The sequence below is a fragment of the Anabrus simplex genome, chromosome 6 (genome assembly GCF_040414725.1).
Source record: "Anabrus simplex isolate iqAnaSimp1 chromosome 6, ASM4041472v1, whole genome shotgun sequence".
In the NCBI taxonomy this organism is placed as follows: Eukaryota; Metazoa; Arthropoda; class Insecta; order Orthoptera; family Tettigoniidae; genus Anabrus; species Anabrus simplex.
This window is the reverse complement of record NC_090270.1, coordinates 275,828,356-275,846,336: the sequence shown is the minus strand read 5'-3', so window position 1 is coordinate 275,846,336 and position 17,981 is coordinate 275,828,356. Positions and strand designations below refer to the sequence as shown.

Below are 17,981 nucleotides of genomic sequence, written 5' to 3'. Positions count from 1 at the left end.
ATATCTTGTACTGTACATGACTGAATGACTTTTTAATGAAGAATTAAGAAGTACTGCCTTATATTTTGAGTGAAATGTACAATGTATAGACTTGTTTTCTTATTCTCGATGATGTTAATGCTTTCTGCCACCAAATTCAGTAACAATTTTTTCTCTTGGAAAGTCATATTAGACTTCCTTCATTTGTTTCTGGTCAAGAGTGAACATAATTTATGATAAATCATTTGCAAACCCTGAATTAAATCGAGACTTGTTTACATTTCAATAGTGGCGGCACCAAGTACTCATTTGTTTTTCGTGCTTAGTATGAACAGTTTAAGGTTTAAATTCAGACTGAAATGTAAACTTAGTTTTGGTAAACTGAGATAATAAATTCTGTGATTAATACAGAAGTGAGCATTATCCAAGATAACGACATTATATGACCTTTGAAAATCTAAGGTAACAGCAAAAGTAAGTGACGTTGGTGAATATGGGCCTAAAGAATCTGAAGAATCTGTAATTTCTTGTAGTTCATTGTCCTTCCATTTCTTAGCTGATATTCTTAGAGCAAACTTTTAGATTAGTTTGAAGAGAGGCTTAAAATCTCATTGCTTTACTCTGAAACAGGCAAGAACCAGTGTGACATCAATATGCAGGTATTACACCCTTTTTAGTATTAACATCACTACCACTTTGTTCAACGTAACTAATATATCTCATTTTTGTTCCCAACTTTATTCCTGCCAGAATCTAAATCAAAGGAATGTTGTATGCACAGGTGAGGTTCTGTGGCTCTTCTGTCTAGTGGTGCCTCTGTTGTCACTGTCAATGGTTGGCAACCCTACTGATCCACTGACCATGCAACGAGCAACAGGCAAGAACCAGTGTGACATCAATATGCAGGTATTACACCCTTTTTAGTATTAACATTATCTTTAAAAACCAAGGAGTTAACCACAGTAGGAATTTTCAGGAATAATAAGAACTACACGGGTCAACAAATGAAGGGTGATCGATCTTCGACCATATGCAGCCCCCGACTGGATTTCCATCTTCCGTGTACAGAGAGTGCAAAGGGCGTGGTAGAAGCGGTTCTGTGATGCATTCTTGGGCCCTCTTGGCCTTCTCCTAGTTGTGACTTTCCAAATTCAAATTTGAATGCTAAGCTACAAAGAAATATGAAATGAAAATTTCTAAATGTCTCCCACAATATTGTATTTGCAAGGAGAATTTACAACTGATCATTGAAAGTCAAGATAGAAGGAAAATGTGGACGTGGGTGCAGAAGGTTATTCTGGACACGGAACCTCTTGACAGAAATTTTATATATATGGTACAGCGACTCTGATATGGAATGTGAAAATAGGAAAATTTTCGATGTTTGTCGCCAACCTTCTGTGAAGAGTTCCTAAGACAGCAGGCAGTGCCGAACAGAACACTCCTCTTTAGCTAGATTTAAGACCACCTCATTTCACTCCGGTTGTGTTTCCTTTAAATAATTGGCAATGGTTTGTAACAAGTCAGTGTTTTTGGTTTACGATATTCTGATATGCCAAATTGTCTCTTACCCATTATCCTGTCCCACACGCCATCACAGCGAAATCTGAACTAGTATATCACCCATATAGCACTTGAGGCTTTCAAGCCAGCATTATAAACAGTGGGTTTTTTTTAGCTTGTAGGCCGTGATGCAGGAGCACATGATGGTTCCGACATTTCACCAAAAACTGCATTCAGCATTTTCAAGGGTTCAGAATTACATCGATGGCTACGAAGGTATCACTGGAATGGAGTGATGTCGCAATTCCACCTCAGTATATAATTCAGGCTGTGGTCCACCATTGTGGGGGGGACCAGTAGACGAGCAGCACACCATTGTCTACAATATCGTTGGCCAAAGAACAGCCAATCAGTGACCGCCCCCTATAGCCATCGCGAATAATTTGAAACCCTTAAAAATGCCAAATGCAGTTTTTGGTGAAACACTGGGAATATCATGTGCTCCTGAATTACAGCCTACAAGCCCAGAAAATACAGACATTGAGTATCCCAACCAATTTCTGTGTATATTCAGTATATTCAGTAATGCTGTTTATTACAGTTTTCTTTTAGATCTTACTATAAGTAATTTTTCTGTAATAAATTGATATATATTTGAATAATGAAAAAGGAACAAAGAAGTAAAAATCAAGTCTTATATAGAAAGATAGGTACAATGAAAGGAATATGTAATAGGATAAACACAGTGACAGATCAGTGTGAAAAGAGGGAGAAATTTAAAAAAACACAAAAGGACAAGAATAATCTCCGCATCTTCATACGCTGCTGTCTTCAAATAGTTGCTCTCTCTTCCTCAATCACTGTTCCCCTACATCCATTTTTCCCGACATCAACAAGCTCGTTTCTGCTTTGTAGTTGTAATAATAATAATAATAATAATAATAATAATAATAATAATGTTATTGGTTTTACATCCCACTAACTACTTTTACAGTTTTTGGAGATGCTGAGGTACCAGAATTTTGTCCCACTGGAGTTCTTTTACATGCTAGTAAATCTACAAACACAGGGCTGATGTATTTGAGCACCTTCAATACCACCGGACTGAGCCAGAATCAAACCTGCCAATTTGGGGTCAGAAAGCCAGCACCATAACCATCTGGGCTACTCAGTCTGGCAAAGAGAGAAGCTTTCATGACTGTTTGGAAGCAGAAACATGCTTATCGAGGGTCTGAGAAGAAATGGATGTAGAAGAAATGAGAAGAGAATGAATGTATTTTAATGTATTTAATGTAATGTATTTTCATTATGTTTCTCCCTCTTTTCACACTGACCTGTCATTGTTTTTTTATGATGATGCTTGTTGTTTAAAGGATCCTAACGTCTGGGTCATCGGCCCTCATTATGTTTATTGTACTACATGTTCCTTTCATTCTTTCTTTCTGCATGTGGCTTGATTATGTATTCAATTTCAGGTGGGAGTATTTGTCTTGTGGTGCTACGGAATTAAGTTCCTGGTATCTGTGGCTGTGGCCCTGGTGTGCTACGTGGTGCTCTTGTCAAGCTTTTGCCTCCAGTTAGCAACGTCCAGTAACTCAACCTGCACTGTGGTGTACCTCACCACGGAAGGAGCTTGGGGAGGCTGGATACATCATACAGACCACTTGCTCACTGCCCAGCATGCTGTACTCTCGTTGGTGGTGCTACACTTCGGTATGACCCCATATATATTCTTCTGCCACTTCCTCCTTCACCCTGATAGGGTCACGGATGTTGACTAGACCCTATTTTAGGCTGGATGCACTTCCGTATATGAAGGGATGTGTTCACTATTGTGTGTTTCTGTGGTGTTGTGTGTGTAGATGAAGATAACTGTATTGAAGCAATCGCACTCAATCCTAAAACAGAGGAATTACCTAAGTGCGATTAAAATCCCTGACCTAGCCAGGAATCTAACCCGCGACCCTCTGAACCAAGGGCCTTGACACTGACCATTCAGCCAAGAAGCTGAACTGTGACTTCATACATATTACAAGGGCTGTAAATAAAGTAGTGGCAATGTAGTCGAGACATTCGCAGGAGTTCAGGCATGCACAAATAGGGCATGGGAAGGGTCAGGTGACACTGTTGTCAATTTGTACTCCGCATTTGACGGGCATCCGGTTGGGAGTGTTGTTGCTGTGTGGTGTTGAAGTGCAGAATGTCGATTTCACCGCTACAAAGCATGTTTTCAAAAGGTGATCAGCGTTCATGGATTGAAATGAGGTTGTCCATGGCGAGAATGCATTACCATTTAGGACAGTTGCACGATGGGTGAGGACGTTTTGTGCAGGTCGGAATGAGACTGCAGATTTGCAACGCACAGGTTGGCCGTCCATTCCTCAAAATCAGATTGATATCGTGACTAGTCTCGTTTCCATACGCTGTCCGGGAATTATCCGTAGAGGTTGGTTTCAGACATAAAACGGTATGGCACATACTGACAAAATGTCTTAACATGAGAAAAATTGCATCCTGTTGGGTTCCATATCAACTCACCGACGTACAGAAATTGCACCGGTATGCATTGGCTGGTATCCACCTGGACAGATACTACAACGAAGGAGATGTTTTTCTGCAGCATATTATCGCCATTGATGAGACGTGGGCACAAGCCTACGAGCCTGAATTAAAGCATCAGTTGAATGAATGGCGTCACCCAGAGAAATTTTGACACGAACCTACTCGGGTGAAGCTTATGCTAATTGTGGCATACGACTATGAGGGTGTTATTGTTACACACGCTGTGCCTGAGGGACAAACTTTCAACAGTGATTACTATTGCCGATTTCTGGGGCACATCTGCGTCCAGCTGTGCAGTGCAAACGTGCATGTTTATTGCAAGACTATCACCCTATCGTGTTGCAGGTTGTCATGTTGCAAACAGTGTCAAACTCTTATTGCAACAGTGGCATTAGAAGGTCTTGGAACACCCTCCATACTCGCCAGACATGAGTCCTTGTGACTTCGACCTGTTTCCAAAGTTAAAGGAACCCCTCTGACGCCACTGATTTCCTAACGTAGCATCTGAACTCGGTGCTCCATCGTTGTCATCAACAGAGAATTCCTTTCCACCGGTCCCCAACGGCTTCCCAACATTTGGCAAAATGTAACAGACTTTGCGATGACTACATTGAAGGAATGTAATGCAAATTGTACTTGCTACTTAATTAAATATTGCTTCCTGTCAATATTGCCAATACTTTATTTACAGCCCTCGTATGTTCGTCATTTTGTAACTTCTTTGGATCCAAGATTTTTTGAAGGAACTTCCTTTCTCTTCTCTCAAGGTCTGAGTCTGCCGGCCTTGTCAGTGTTCCTGCTCAATAAAGGCAATCTGTTCTGACCACTGTTCTCTATAGAGTAGTAAATAGGTTACAAGATTGTGAGCAACTGCAAAATGACCTTGATAATATTGTGAGATGGACAGTAGGCAATGGCATGATGATAAACGGGGTTAAAAGTCAGGTTGTGAGTTTCACAAATAGGGAAAGTCCTCTGAGTTTTAATTACTGCGTTGATGGGTTGAAAGTTCCTTTTGGGAATCATTGTAAGTATCTGGATGTTAATATAAGGAAAGATCTTCATCGGGGTAATCACATAAATGGGATTGTACATAAAGGATACAGATCTCTGGACATGGTTATGAGGGTGTTTAGGGATTGTAGTAAGGATGTAAAGGAGAGGGCTTATAAGTCTCTGGTAAGACCCCAACTAGAGTATGGTTCCATTGTATGGGACCCTCACCAGGATTACTTGATTCAAGAACTGGAAAAAATTCAAAGAAAAGCAGCTCGATTTGTTCTCGATGATTTCCGACAAAAGAGTAGCGTTACAAAAATGTTGCAAAGTTTGGGCTGGGAAGAACTGGAGAAAGGAGACAAGCTGCTCGACTGAGTGGTATGTTCCAAGCTGTCAGCGGAGAAATGGCGTGAAATGACATTAGTAGACAAATAAGTTTGAGTGGCGTCTTTAAAAGTAGGAAAGATCACAATATTAAGATATAGTTGGAATACAAGAGGACAAATTGGGGCAAATATTCCTTTATAGGTAGGGGAGATAGGGATTGGAATAACTTACCAAGGGAGATGTTTAATAAATTTCCAATTTCATTGAAATCATTTAAGAAAAGACTAGGAAAACAACAGATAGGGAATCTGCCACTTGGGCGACTGCCCTAAATGCAGATCAGTATTGATTGATTGATTGATTGATTGATTGATTGATTGAATGTAATGTGTTAATTTGGCTTGAATGGAAATGGACTTCTATGTGTCATGGCTTAGTCTGAAGTCCATCTCCATCCTCCTCACTCTCTCTTTTAATGCCTCCTTTTCATTCCCATTGGGAGTGAGGATTTATCCCAGGCTATGAATGCTGTTTTTTGAAAGGAAATTCTTAATCCTGCTTCGGCCGTAACATTTTGTACTACTTCAGCTTGCTTCTTGGCTGTGTGAGGGTTGTCTTTTATCGGAACAATGTCATCTGCGAAGGCTAGACAGTCCAACATGAGGGCATTTTTCCCACAATCTATCTTTACCCCATTCTGAGTTTCATATTCATTATTATTATTATTATTATTATTATTATTATTATTATTATTATTATTATTATTTATTACCTTTCTAGGAGGGAATTGTACTGCTTCAAATACTGTGACCGCTACACATTTTCCAAACTGAATTTTGACTACAGTTTTTATTGTACGATATTGAGCTGCAGCGACTTTTCCCAATTAGTGGTCAGGAAAATCCATATTAAATTAATTTTGCATCGATGGATGGGGCGTTAGTAACAGGTATACCTACTACCGCCGGAGCGGTCATTTTGACCACTGTATTAATTATCATAATAAAATGTATAATAACACATACCTCTCGTTGAGATATAATCATCTACTTATAATTATCCTATCAACAACGGTAATGTTCAAAAACACAACAATGAAACTCAAATATATCACGAATTGTACGAGTTATATTTCCGCTGCATCTCCGGTAGTATCATTCGTCAGCTTGTTACAGGACAGTAAACATGTCTCGTAAACTGTCTGTTGCTGAGTCTATGCTGTTGTATGACATTCCTGAAGATATGTCTAATGTAGAATGCGGCCCACCGGGCGAGTTGGCCATGCGGTTAGGGTCACGCTGCTGTGAGCTTGCATCCGGGAGACAGTGGGTTCGAACCCCACTGTCGGCAGTCCTGATGATGGTTTTTCGTGGTTTCCCATTTTCACACCAGGAAAATGCTGGGCTGTACCTTAATTAAGGCCACGCCCGCTTCCTTCCCACTCCTAGGCCTTTCTTGTCAAATCGTCGCCATAATACCTATCTGTGTCGGTGCGATGTAAAGCAAATAGCAAATGAATGTGGCCCAGATATAAAGGACCTAAAAATAGACAATGCATACGAAGATTACTATCAGTCAAGTGGTAACTCGAAAAGCATTGATACAGATCACAGTGAAAACCGGATTGTTCAGGCTGAAGGTAAGTTGATATTAGTGCTATAACTATCAGCATAACAAATTTGGTGAAATTCCTTGATTTATACCGTATTACAATTACAATGATTCATCATATAGGCTGAGTACTGACGAGTTTTCAATTATTCTATTACAGCCATAGAAACAGTAACCCGTAATGGACGCGACAACCAAGGTAAAAGCCTCCCATGGCCATATAATGCACCATTAGGTACTGATGGCATCAGGGAGTGGAATATAGCAGACTGGGAAGATGACACCTGAGGTTGGATTGTTCGCCATACCCCCTTGAAAGAAAATCCAAGACTTACTCCAGTTCAATGCGGCATGTTTGTGATGACAGTGAGACGAGTGCGTGGCGTCTTCTTATTGCTAATTACCGGGCAAGTAGGCCATGCGGTTAGGGGCGCACTGCTGTGAGCTTGCTTCCGGGAGATAGTGGGTTCGAATCCCACTGTCGATAGCTCTGAAGATGGTTTTCCGTGGTTTCTCATTTTCACACCAGGCAAATGCTGGGGCTGTACCTTAATTACGGCCACGAACGCTTCCTTCCAACTCCTAGGGTTTACCTATCCCATCGTTGCCATAAGACCTATCTGTGTCGGTGCGACGTAAAGCCACTAGCAAAAAAAAAAAAATAATAAAAATTATTGCTAATGAAATACTGAAACTCATAAAGCAATATACAGAAACAGAGGTAAAATTATAATAATGAGTAACCATGCGTACCAAGAACGAAAATATAATACTTTTAATAGCGGTCAAAATGACCGCATCGGCGGTTCTAGGTATATAATATATTCCGGCAGTTCTAGTGTTAAGCATTACCAACTCTACTCAAGATAGTTGAGTCATCATAGATGTTTGGCATTTAGTTGTGATTAAATGTGAAAACCCCTTACATAGATTTTCTGGCAAGTTAATGTAACTTAAAGGCAAACTTCTTAAGTGAGCAACTAGTAGATATTGAAGGGACATAAAGCACATTCCATTATTCTTCCATTGTACTCTTTTCTATGGTATGAAAAGGCATATTAAATTCTGTAAAATAGTATTATATGCAATTCCAATTTTACTATATTAGAGCCGGAATAGTGTAGATATTTATGTTGCAGAATGATTTGAAGACAAGGCTCTGAAGAATCATTGCCGGTTATGATTTTAATGGATACTACTTGTTATTGTAAAGATAATGTGTAAGATTTTACATTAAAGCTGTCTCTTTTCCCTCAGTGACGCTGTCCATCAGCTTTGTGCAACGTGAATACTCCGTATGGAACAGGGGTCCTCACCATAACAGAACCTGGCTCATAATAGTTTTTGTTACGTAAGTAGTTGCATATAAAGCAGCAAAAGGCTATAAGTAAGTTTGTTGAGATATTTGTATAATGTTATGAAAAGAGAATATAAGGTATTTCGCTGACAAGGTAGTTAACGGTCTTTTATTGTTGAGGATTATTGGTGATGTTCGGATTCAAATATCCTGCTTTTGGCAAGCACTACAAAACAAACTTTAATATTAAGTGCAGTGGAGCAAAAAAGTTCTCGACATCCATGTGACGTGAATTGAAAATATCTCAATTTCTAGTTGAGTGTGCTCCCAACTAAAGTTACATTCCATTGTTGGGTGCACTGGCGAATGGTCGGCTGTTTAAATTGCTCTTTCTTATCGTAGTAATAAAGTAGTTAATACTTATTATAATTTGGTTAATTTTGTGTTTGATCCATTTAGTGCAATAAATATTGGTGTATTTGTTGGTAGTAGTCAATATTAGTGTATATTTTTTAAATTTTACTTTGTGTGTTCTGTTAGTATTCAGTAGATTACATACTCTAGGTTATGTAGATAGTTTTACTTTGTTTCATATCTAGCTCGGCTGGGCTGAGTAGCTCAGATGATAAGAATGCTGGCCTCAGTCTGGTTGATTTTGAAAGTGCTCAGATATGTCAGCCTCATGTCAGCAGATTTACTGGTAATTAGTAATTAAGTAATTAGTAAAATACAATAACCTTCTTCTTCTTCTCCTTTGTTCTTATTGGCCTATTAGGGACCAGGTTATTTTAGCTGTCTTCTCTGTGATTTGATTTTTTACTCAGTTCTCCTTCATTTGTTGCCGGTGTTGCTCTTTTCTTTCCTGCGTCTACGTGTCTCCTGTCCTCAACTTTGGCATTTCTTGAAAACCTTGGTGGTCTTTTAGTTTCCTCATGAGTGGGTTGCATTCTTGTATATCTGCGTAAGTGATCCCCATCTCGTATAGGCTCCTTTCCACCTCCCTGAACCAAGTTGGCAGGGTCTTCCTATCTTTAAAATATGTAAAGATCTGGTTCAATAATCATGTTGGTTTCATTCTTAGCAAGCGGCCATAAAATGCAATCCTCCTCCTCCGCATGATGTCAGAGATCTTCTGGACATGGATATACAGCTCATGGTTATGCTGATGTCTATATTCATCTTTGTCTTTAATTGGGCCAAGAATTTTCCTTAAAATCTTTCTTTAATTTTCAATTTGTCTAACAAGCCTTTCTTGTCCAAAGCAAGGCATTCCACTGCATACGAAGCCTCTGGTCTTATGACAGTGCAATAATGTTTGTATTTTCCATTCTAGGATACAGACTTTTTGTTGCAAACTTCTTTGGTCAGTTGATAAGCCATTTCCATTATATTCGTGCGCGATGCAAAAGCTTCTTTTTTGGAGATGTTTGATTCTATCCACTCGCCTAGATATTTAAACTTATCTATCCATTAGATTGCTGCCTGATTTACTTTTATCTCTTTTGGTGCTGTATTGATGTTAGTTATAAATTGAGATGTGGGTTGGCGAAGTAGGAAATAATATTCCTTCTTTAAAAAAAAAATATCTATAGTTTTGTTGGTAGGATACATACGTGGTGTGTAAATAAAGTATCAAGACTGATTTTTTCACTTTTTTTATTCCATTAACATTACAATTCAACATTATCCCCTTCAAAATAACTACCTTGGGAAGCCACACAGCACTGGAGATGGCTCTTCCACTCCTCATAGCAGTGCTGGAACTCGGATACTGGAATAGCCTCCAGCTGGTCGGTTATAGCCGTTTAAATGTTGTCCAGTGCCCGAAAATGACATCTCTTGACGTAATTTTTCAATTTTGGAAAGAGGAAAAAGTCACAAGGGTTCAAGTCGGGCGAATGAGGCGGAGCCACAGAAATGTTCTTACTGGCCAAAAAAACGATTTTTTGAAATTGCTGTGTGAGAAGGCATATTACTGTTATTAATTATTTCAAGGTCTGCCTTGTCAGTACAATTAAAAATCTCGTATGTATACTAAACCATCAAATACATAAGTATATGTTTCGAGAAAAAATTATCTTCTTCAGCTTACAGATTAAATCACATGCATGTAAAAGACCTCATTCAAAACTTTTATGGATAAAAACAACAATACAATAACAACATTAAAAGTTCAAACTTGAATATCATTCATGTTATGTCCATTGTCCTGTAAAAAGTTTGTATATGGTATTAAAATTGAGCTGGTTGACAATTATCTAATGTTCTAGTGTGGCATCTTTATGACCTTCATAGTCTGACTGCTGTTCATGGGTCTCAAGTTATTATGCTTAATAAAGTTAAAACAGTATGGGTCTGCATATACCAAAACAATATCTCTGTGCATCTAACAGAAATGATAATATTCTTATCAAAAATAAGGTAAGAAAAAGAAAAAACTAAAATGTAATAATTCTAATGCAACATGACAAAAATTTTTTTTGCTAGGGGCTTTACGTTGCACCGACACAGATAGGTCTTATGGCGACGATGGGATAGGAAAGGCCTAGGAGTTGGAAGGAAGCGGCCGTGGCCTTAATTAAGGTACAGCCCCAGTATTTGCATGGTGTGAAAATGGGAAACCACGGAAAACCATCTTCAGGGCTGCCGATAGTGGGATTCGAACCTACTATCTCCCGGATGCAAGCTCACAGCCGCGCGCCTCTACGCGCTCGGCCAACTCGCCCGGTAACATGACAAAATAAGAAGGTAACGCTGAAATTAAAAAAGTGACTTACTTTGGATGCGAAGGCCTTGCAGGTGTGTTGGCTCTATAACCCTTTGCCGTTCCTCAATTCAAGGCATATGCCCGGCCGTAATTACCGTGTTTTCTGACAAAGTTCTTTAAATCCCAATAGGCACAGCAACATAAATACTACCCTTCAAAAGAAAATAACTAGAAGTCATATGAATAAAGGTATAAATGTAATTTCTTTCGAATTTCGTTCCTAAATGATTAGTGCATATAAATGTATACTCACCCTAATTCTGAATATCCACATTTTGCTCCTGATGGTATTCCAAAAAGCGCCCATCCTGCACATTGGTAGATCACACTGCTTACCTTTGAATGTTGTTTGTTTGCCTCTCCCAGAAGCTGCCCTGTTTTTAATTTGTAAACACAATGCTCACAGTCTGGCATCACCAGGTATCTTCACAAGAGAATGAAATAATTTAGGGGATGGACAGCTGATGGGTAACTTTTCCATCCCGTACATTTGCAAGACGTGAAGTTCCCGATCAGCTGTTGCACCATGTTGCGCCGGAAGTTCAGCTGTCTGTTTCCATGAGCTGTGAAAGCTGTTTGGTTACTCAAATCATAAAGAATGAAACTGTTCACAACGCACACATTCATCACAAAATGAGAAATTTGGAGGTTATTATTGGTGTTACTATCAATAGAAAAAAGTCAATTCTCTCACTGGTGGATATTCTTACATACCTGGGGGTCACCATTGTCCACGCCACCCACATGTTTTGTGTAATTTATGACAACACGAGGACACGCAATTTCTATTTCTTCATTGCCTTTAGTGGTTTTTCGTTTCACTGTACCATCATTCACAGAATCCAAATTTGTTGACAGCATAAGAATCTTTCGACACAACTCTGCGATTAGATGACATAGTGTGTCGGGTGACTGGAGTGGGACATTGATGATGATGATGATGATGATTATTGTGAACTTGAATGAGAATAATCTCTAACTAAAGACGATGTTTATAAAGTAGGTCTGCTTGGGAAATATACACAGGAAATGCTGTCAACAAGGTCCTGACCGCTTGCAGAGTTAAGGGAATACAGTATGGTCGCAAGACCCGTCAATATTTCTGTCAACACACTTCTAATGAACGTGAGTAGGACGAGCGCTTTGGAGTGTTTAGCACAGCAGGCGGGTGATAATATTCGAGCACTCTCTGAAGTGTTAAGGACCGCAAAGAGATAAGTTCAATCGGCAGACTGTCTAGCTAGCGAGTTGAACATCTGGAGGGGTGGAGTGGAAGGAGTCTGCAGCCCAGAAGAGGAGTTGACTTTTTACCGCCCACTTGCGCTTTTCTTCATTGTCCTCCTCTTGTTGCCCTTTTCCTTTCTTTCTCTTTCTAGAATAGTGGATTGCTAGTTTGAATAACTGATTATCCTCTGCCATGTCCTCTGCCAGAGTCTGTAACGTATACATTTCTAATTTCTTGAGAATATTCATTTGTTGCTTTTATTTAAAGGGTGTAGCAGAACCATATCACATTTGATATTTGTGAACTGGTGATTGTTATTAACGTATCCACAAAGACGCACACGAGATGCTGTCAGTTGATACAGTTATATTTTCACATATATTTACAAATGAATACACACATAACCTTAATCTCCGTATCACAAAACAAAAACACTTAACTTGTAGAATATTAACAAAGCCGCTATCTTTAAACAGTTGACAAATGACACCAAATACCACAGAGGGTACAGTTTGAAACACAGTTGAAAAACAGATGACTACTGCTCAATTCAACATGGAGACTGCCTAACTCGGCATGTCAGCCACGTGCTAGTAAACGATAACTCTCTTCCAATAACTTCCAAACCACAATTAACAGTAACTAACTTCACCGTAGAGATCGCCTCTTTACATAGATGCCTGGCCAGGTGTCTAGAAAGTTACCTTACAAAAATAGCTACCTTCTTGAATATTCCAGACTGTCCAATACATAGATTACAATGTATAGAATATTCTCAATTGTTCTAGTACTTTATTACCATTCTGGAAGATACAGTGTGTTTCACAATTACGAACTACAAATTATACAGGTAAGAATAAATTAATTTACAGGTATTTTTGCATTAAGGGAACTGATATAAATGTCTATGTACAACACATAACCTCACATACAATACGATCATTCGACTACATAAATAATAATAATAATAATAATAATAATAATAATAATAGTAATAATAATTTCATGTGGCTATTTCTAGCCGAGTGCAGCCCTTGTAAGGCAGACCCTCCGATGAGGGTGGGCGGCATCTGCCATGTGTAGGTAACTGCGTGTTATTGTGGTGGAGGATAGTGTTATGTGTGGTGTGTGAGTTGCAGGGATGTTGGGGACAGCACAAACACCCAGCCCCCGGGCCATTGGAATTAACCAATGAAGGTTAAAATCCCCGACCCGGCCGGGAATCGAACCCGAGACCCTCTGAACCGAAGGCCAGTACGCTGACTATTCAGCCAACGAGTCAGACATAATAATAATAATAATAATAATAATAATAATAATAATATTCGAGCTCGATATCTGTATTAGTTACCCATGGGTGAGAGAACATTGTTTTCAAGTTATACCTGTTACCGCACTTGCGTCAATATGCCCCCTGTAACTTGAAACAATTTCCACACTTTGTCACACTTGTTGACACTGCCTTGGATGTACGTAAGTTGTATCTTCTTTCTTCCTCAATGTCGCTGGATGTTCTCTCCTCCTCTTGCCCAGCATGTGCTGTGTCAGGGGGTCGGGGTTGCCTTGCTGCCATCCTCTTCCTTGATGATAGTCGATGTGTTCTCCCAATGACCAGATGGTGCTGTGTCATTAGTAGCTTCTCCTGCAGGCTTACTCTGTATGCGTTGGGTGACCCGCCGCAACTCCGATGCATGGACCTTGACAGGAGGGTTGGTCTTCAGTAAGTAGACCCCATGACCCAGCTGTTTATCCACCTCGATGGGACCGACCCACTTAAGTGCGAGACCTGCGTGAGACCCTCCAATCTTATTACTGATTGGGTGGTTACGTCGCAGTATTTGTTGGCCTGGAAGGAAGATCTGCATCTGTTCGACATCTTGGGCCTTGGCCTGGGTAAGGGATCTGTTCTCGGCCAAAGCTTGCTTCTCCTTGATGTTCTGCTGTTGCTGCTGCTGCCACTCTGCCAGGGAAACAGCTGCATCATCTTGACCTGAAGTGGATAGTGGATGAATCTCCCAGTCCCCAGTGCCATACAGCTGTCGATCAAGAAACAGCTCTGCTGGGGAATAGCCGGTGACACGGTTGATGCGTCGTCGTAGGGCAAAGAGAGACTGCGGTATCTGACGGTCCCACAGTCAATGTTCTTTGTCTGTCAGGTGGACTCGTACTATCCTTTTCAGTTCCTGGTTCCATCATTCCGTCAGACTTGCCCTTGGGTTGTAGATAGGGGTGGTCCAGTGCTCCACACCCAATTCCGTCATCATTTGCTGCCACTTCCTCGATGTGAACTGACTCCCATTTTATCCTATCCTATTTACTATTTTGTTAGATTCTAGATAGTCCATATAGATGTCTGCCAGGATACTGGATGCTAGTGATCCCATAGCCAACCCTCTTACTTACTTATAAATATTATTGTTAAATGTAAAAAATGTTATTCTGAATTAATGAATTTGTTAATTGTACATGATAAATTTCATATTTGAGCCCGTATTGTCAAAAAGTATCAACTTGTGAAAATCTTAACAACAAATGGCAATACCATAATCGTCTTTATTAATAAGACTACATTAAACTATATTGGTGATACATGTTTCGTCCTTCTTATGGGACACATGTACACATTCAAGAACATGTACAATATGTTCACAATGTCAGGATAACTATATGATTAATTCACGTACCGGGCGAGCTGGCCATGCGGTTAGGGGAACGCAGCTGTGAGCTTGCATCCGGGAGATAGTGGGTTCGATCCCCACTGTTGGCATCGGTGAAGATTGTTTTCCGTGGTTTACCATTTTCACACCAGGCAAATGCCTGGGCTGTACCTTAATTAAGGCCACAGCTGATTCCTTCCCACTCGTAGGCCTTTTCTATCCCATCGTCGCCATAAGACCTATCTCTGTCGGTGCGACATAAAGCAAGTTGGAAAAAAAATGTAATTCGCATAGCCACTCATGTTATATTATATTTGCGCAATTCCACACAAGTAATGACATCTTAACCTGTGCAATAGCTGGACTTCATGGTTAACATCATGTTCATGTTTATGTTATTTTAAAATTCAATATTGACAAGACGCTAACACACCGCGTCACAAGATTCACAGACCTTTTATTCACTAATTTTAATGTGTACTTACCATATTTTCAATGATTTTACATGTGACTGAAGATGTCCCATAAGAAGGACGAAACATGTATCACCAGTATAGTTTAATGTAGTCTTATTAATAAAGATGATTATAGTAATGTAAAGGTGGAACATTTGTTGTTAATATTTTCACAAGTTTCTTATATATGAATTTTGCTGTTTTGTACGTGGGACTGTTCCTAAAATTGACTGTGGGTCTAATCAGTATTACTTGTTTGTGTACATTAGGCATTGGCCTTAATGTGGGCAATCCTGGGTTCATATTTACAAAATAATTTGCTTCTTCCGACTCCATCAAAAAGTTGGTATATGCCAAAATTTGTTTAAATTTCTGTTGTATGATATAGTGGGATCCCTTTTTATCTGACTAAACTTATCCTCACCGAGCTCGATAGCTGCAGTCGCTTAAGTGCGGCCAGTATCCAGTAATCGGGAGATAGTGGGTTCAAGCCCCACTGTCGGCAGCCCTGAAGATGGTTTTCCGTGGTTTCCCATTTTCGCACCAGGCAAATGCCGGCGCTGTACCTTAATTAAGACCATGGCCGCTTCCTTCCAATTCCTAGGCCTTCCCTATGTTAAAAAATCATTTGTTTTATTAACAACATTTTCTTTATTAATCAGAACTATGGGACTGCCTGTATCTGCTTTTGCGATAATAATGTTATTCTCTTTTATTTTCTTATTGATCAATTGCAAATTATTATTTATACTAACATCTGTGGTGGTCTTTTGTACCATTATTTTGCAAATTTTCTTTCTGGCCTCATTCCTGATTATCTCCTGTTTATTTATTGGAACCTTTGCAAGTGTGACCTCAGTTTCTGCTATCAATTTCCCTAATTCCCTGTTATAAAAGGTCTTTTCATTATGTGGCCAATTGTGTTTAGGACCTTTTTCTAGAATCTCAACTTCATCTCTATTAAAATCAACATTGGTAAGGCTTTTTACTGGTGGGTAAAATTCATGTGTTGTTATATTCTGCATTTCTACTCTTGTGTTATGTTTGGCATAAATGAGATTCCTTTTTTTTTGGGCCGAGATTCTTTTGGCGATAAGTAAGTGCAGCTCATAGTGAGCTATCCAGCTCTTTTTTTTTTTTTTTTGAGATGTAAGAACTTAATTTTGTCCTTAATCCAAATGGGGTTCACTTTCTGTTGTGTTCTCGCCTCGTGGTGTATTAATCTACCTCTCTTCTGAATAAATTTCAAATGTTTGGGTGTGACATTCTCTTTAAGGCATTTTTTGAGGAAATTAAGGTCTTTTGAAATACTAAGAATTTTAACCTTCGTGTTCTTAAATTTATTAATCAATTTTCTTGCCTGGCTGGCATAATCAGTACCTATTAGCTTGACGATGATGGCCACAAATGGTCCGTATTGAATTTATTACTGTTATTAATTATTTCAAGGTCCGCCTTATCAATACAGTTCAAAATCTAGTATGTATACTAAACCATCAAATACATAAATATTTAAGTACATGTTTCAAGAATTAAAATTCTCTTCTGCAGCTTACAGATTAAAATCACATGCACGTAAAAGACCGTATTGACATTTTAAATATATTGACGTTTCAGCTACTCAGTAACCCTCTTCTAGATAAAATGACCCAAGGTGGCAGTTACCCGTACTTCTATAATAGCAAGAAGGCTAGGTGGAGTGCCAGCATTGCCTTGCTTCTCTCTCAGATTGGTGTTCCTCAGACCTGCACAGTTTTGTTGTCTGGTAGTGGTCATCAGTTTAGGCCCCCTTTTTTCCTGTTGAAACAGCTGTCTCTACAGCTTCTCGCTAGAAATGGCGTGATACTAGTAGTTGGTAGCCAGAACTGAGGTTTCCTCAAATTTCATTTTTCTAATTGGATGAGATGACAATGGTGCTTATGCTTTTGCAGCCTGGTATTAATGCTGCATTTGGTAATTCTGATGTAAACTTTACCACTTGAACAGAAAATATGGTACATGCCTGCCCTGGAGAGGTGGTTCCAAGGGCCCTCACCTTCTCACTGTTAGAATAGTATGGATACTCACTAGCCTGTATCATTTTGTCTTGACAGGAGCTACTGAAGAGTAGTTGAAATGTCCACATACACTCCTTGAAAATTACGCATCAAGGAGGAGTTTTCATTTTGCTGCAAAACTCTGCATCATCTCGAGAAGATAATCAAATGATCAGCATAGTGACGTGATTAGTTGAACGGTCTTGCTACCAAAGGCCGTGAATGCGCTGGCACTCATGATCACAGAGGCTACTTATACATAATGAAACACTACTTCTGGTTGTCAAAAGCTTGTTGACCACTCAACATACCTCTATGATATAATCGAAGAGATTTCGCCCAGTTATCAGAGTTTGAGAAGGGTGAATTATTGGAATGTCTGATGATTATATCGATGAATCGTGTCACCTAGGTCATTCTGACCAGACTGATGTATGAGGGCACCCACACACACAGCAGCTGGGCTCAGGATGCCCTCGACTGACTCCCAGGAGGGAGGTTCTTTGGATTCTCTAACAAGCAGGGACAGATTCAACTGTTACAATGTCTGCCATCCAGGCACA

The 17,981-nt window shown here is 39.5% G+C and overlaps 1 protein-coding gene across 1 annotated transcript in view; it reads left to right on the top strand.

The window, feature by feature from the left end:
• The window catches only part of l(2)k05819 (transmembrane protein 94-like protein l(2)k05819), a 304,060-nt gene that overhangs the window by 275,801 nt on the left and 10,278 nt on the right, over window positions 1-17,981 (top strand). The window contains exons 24-26 of the mRNA XM_067150433.2: window positions 761-885; window positions 2,958-3,195; window positions 8,239-8,332. Coding sequence (XP_067006534.2) covers window positions 761-885; window positions 2,958-3,195; window positions 8,239-8,332 — 457 coding nt within the window. The remainder of the gene's footprint in view (window positions 1-760; window positions 886-2,957; window positions 3,196-8,238; window positions 8,333-17,981) is intronic.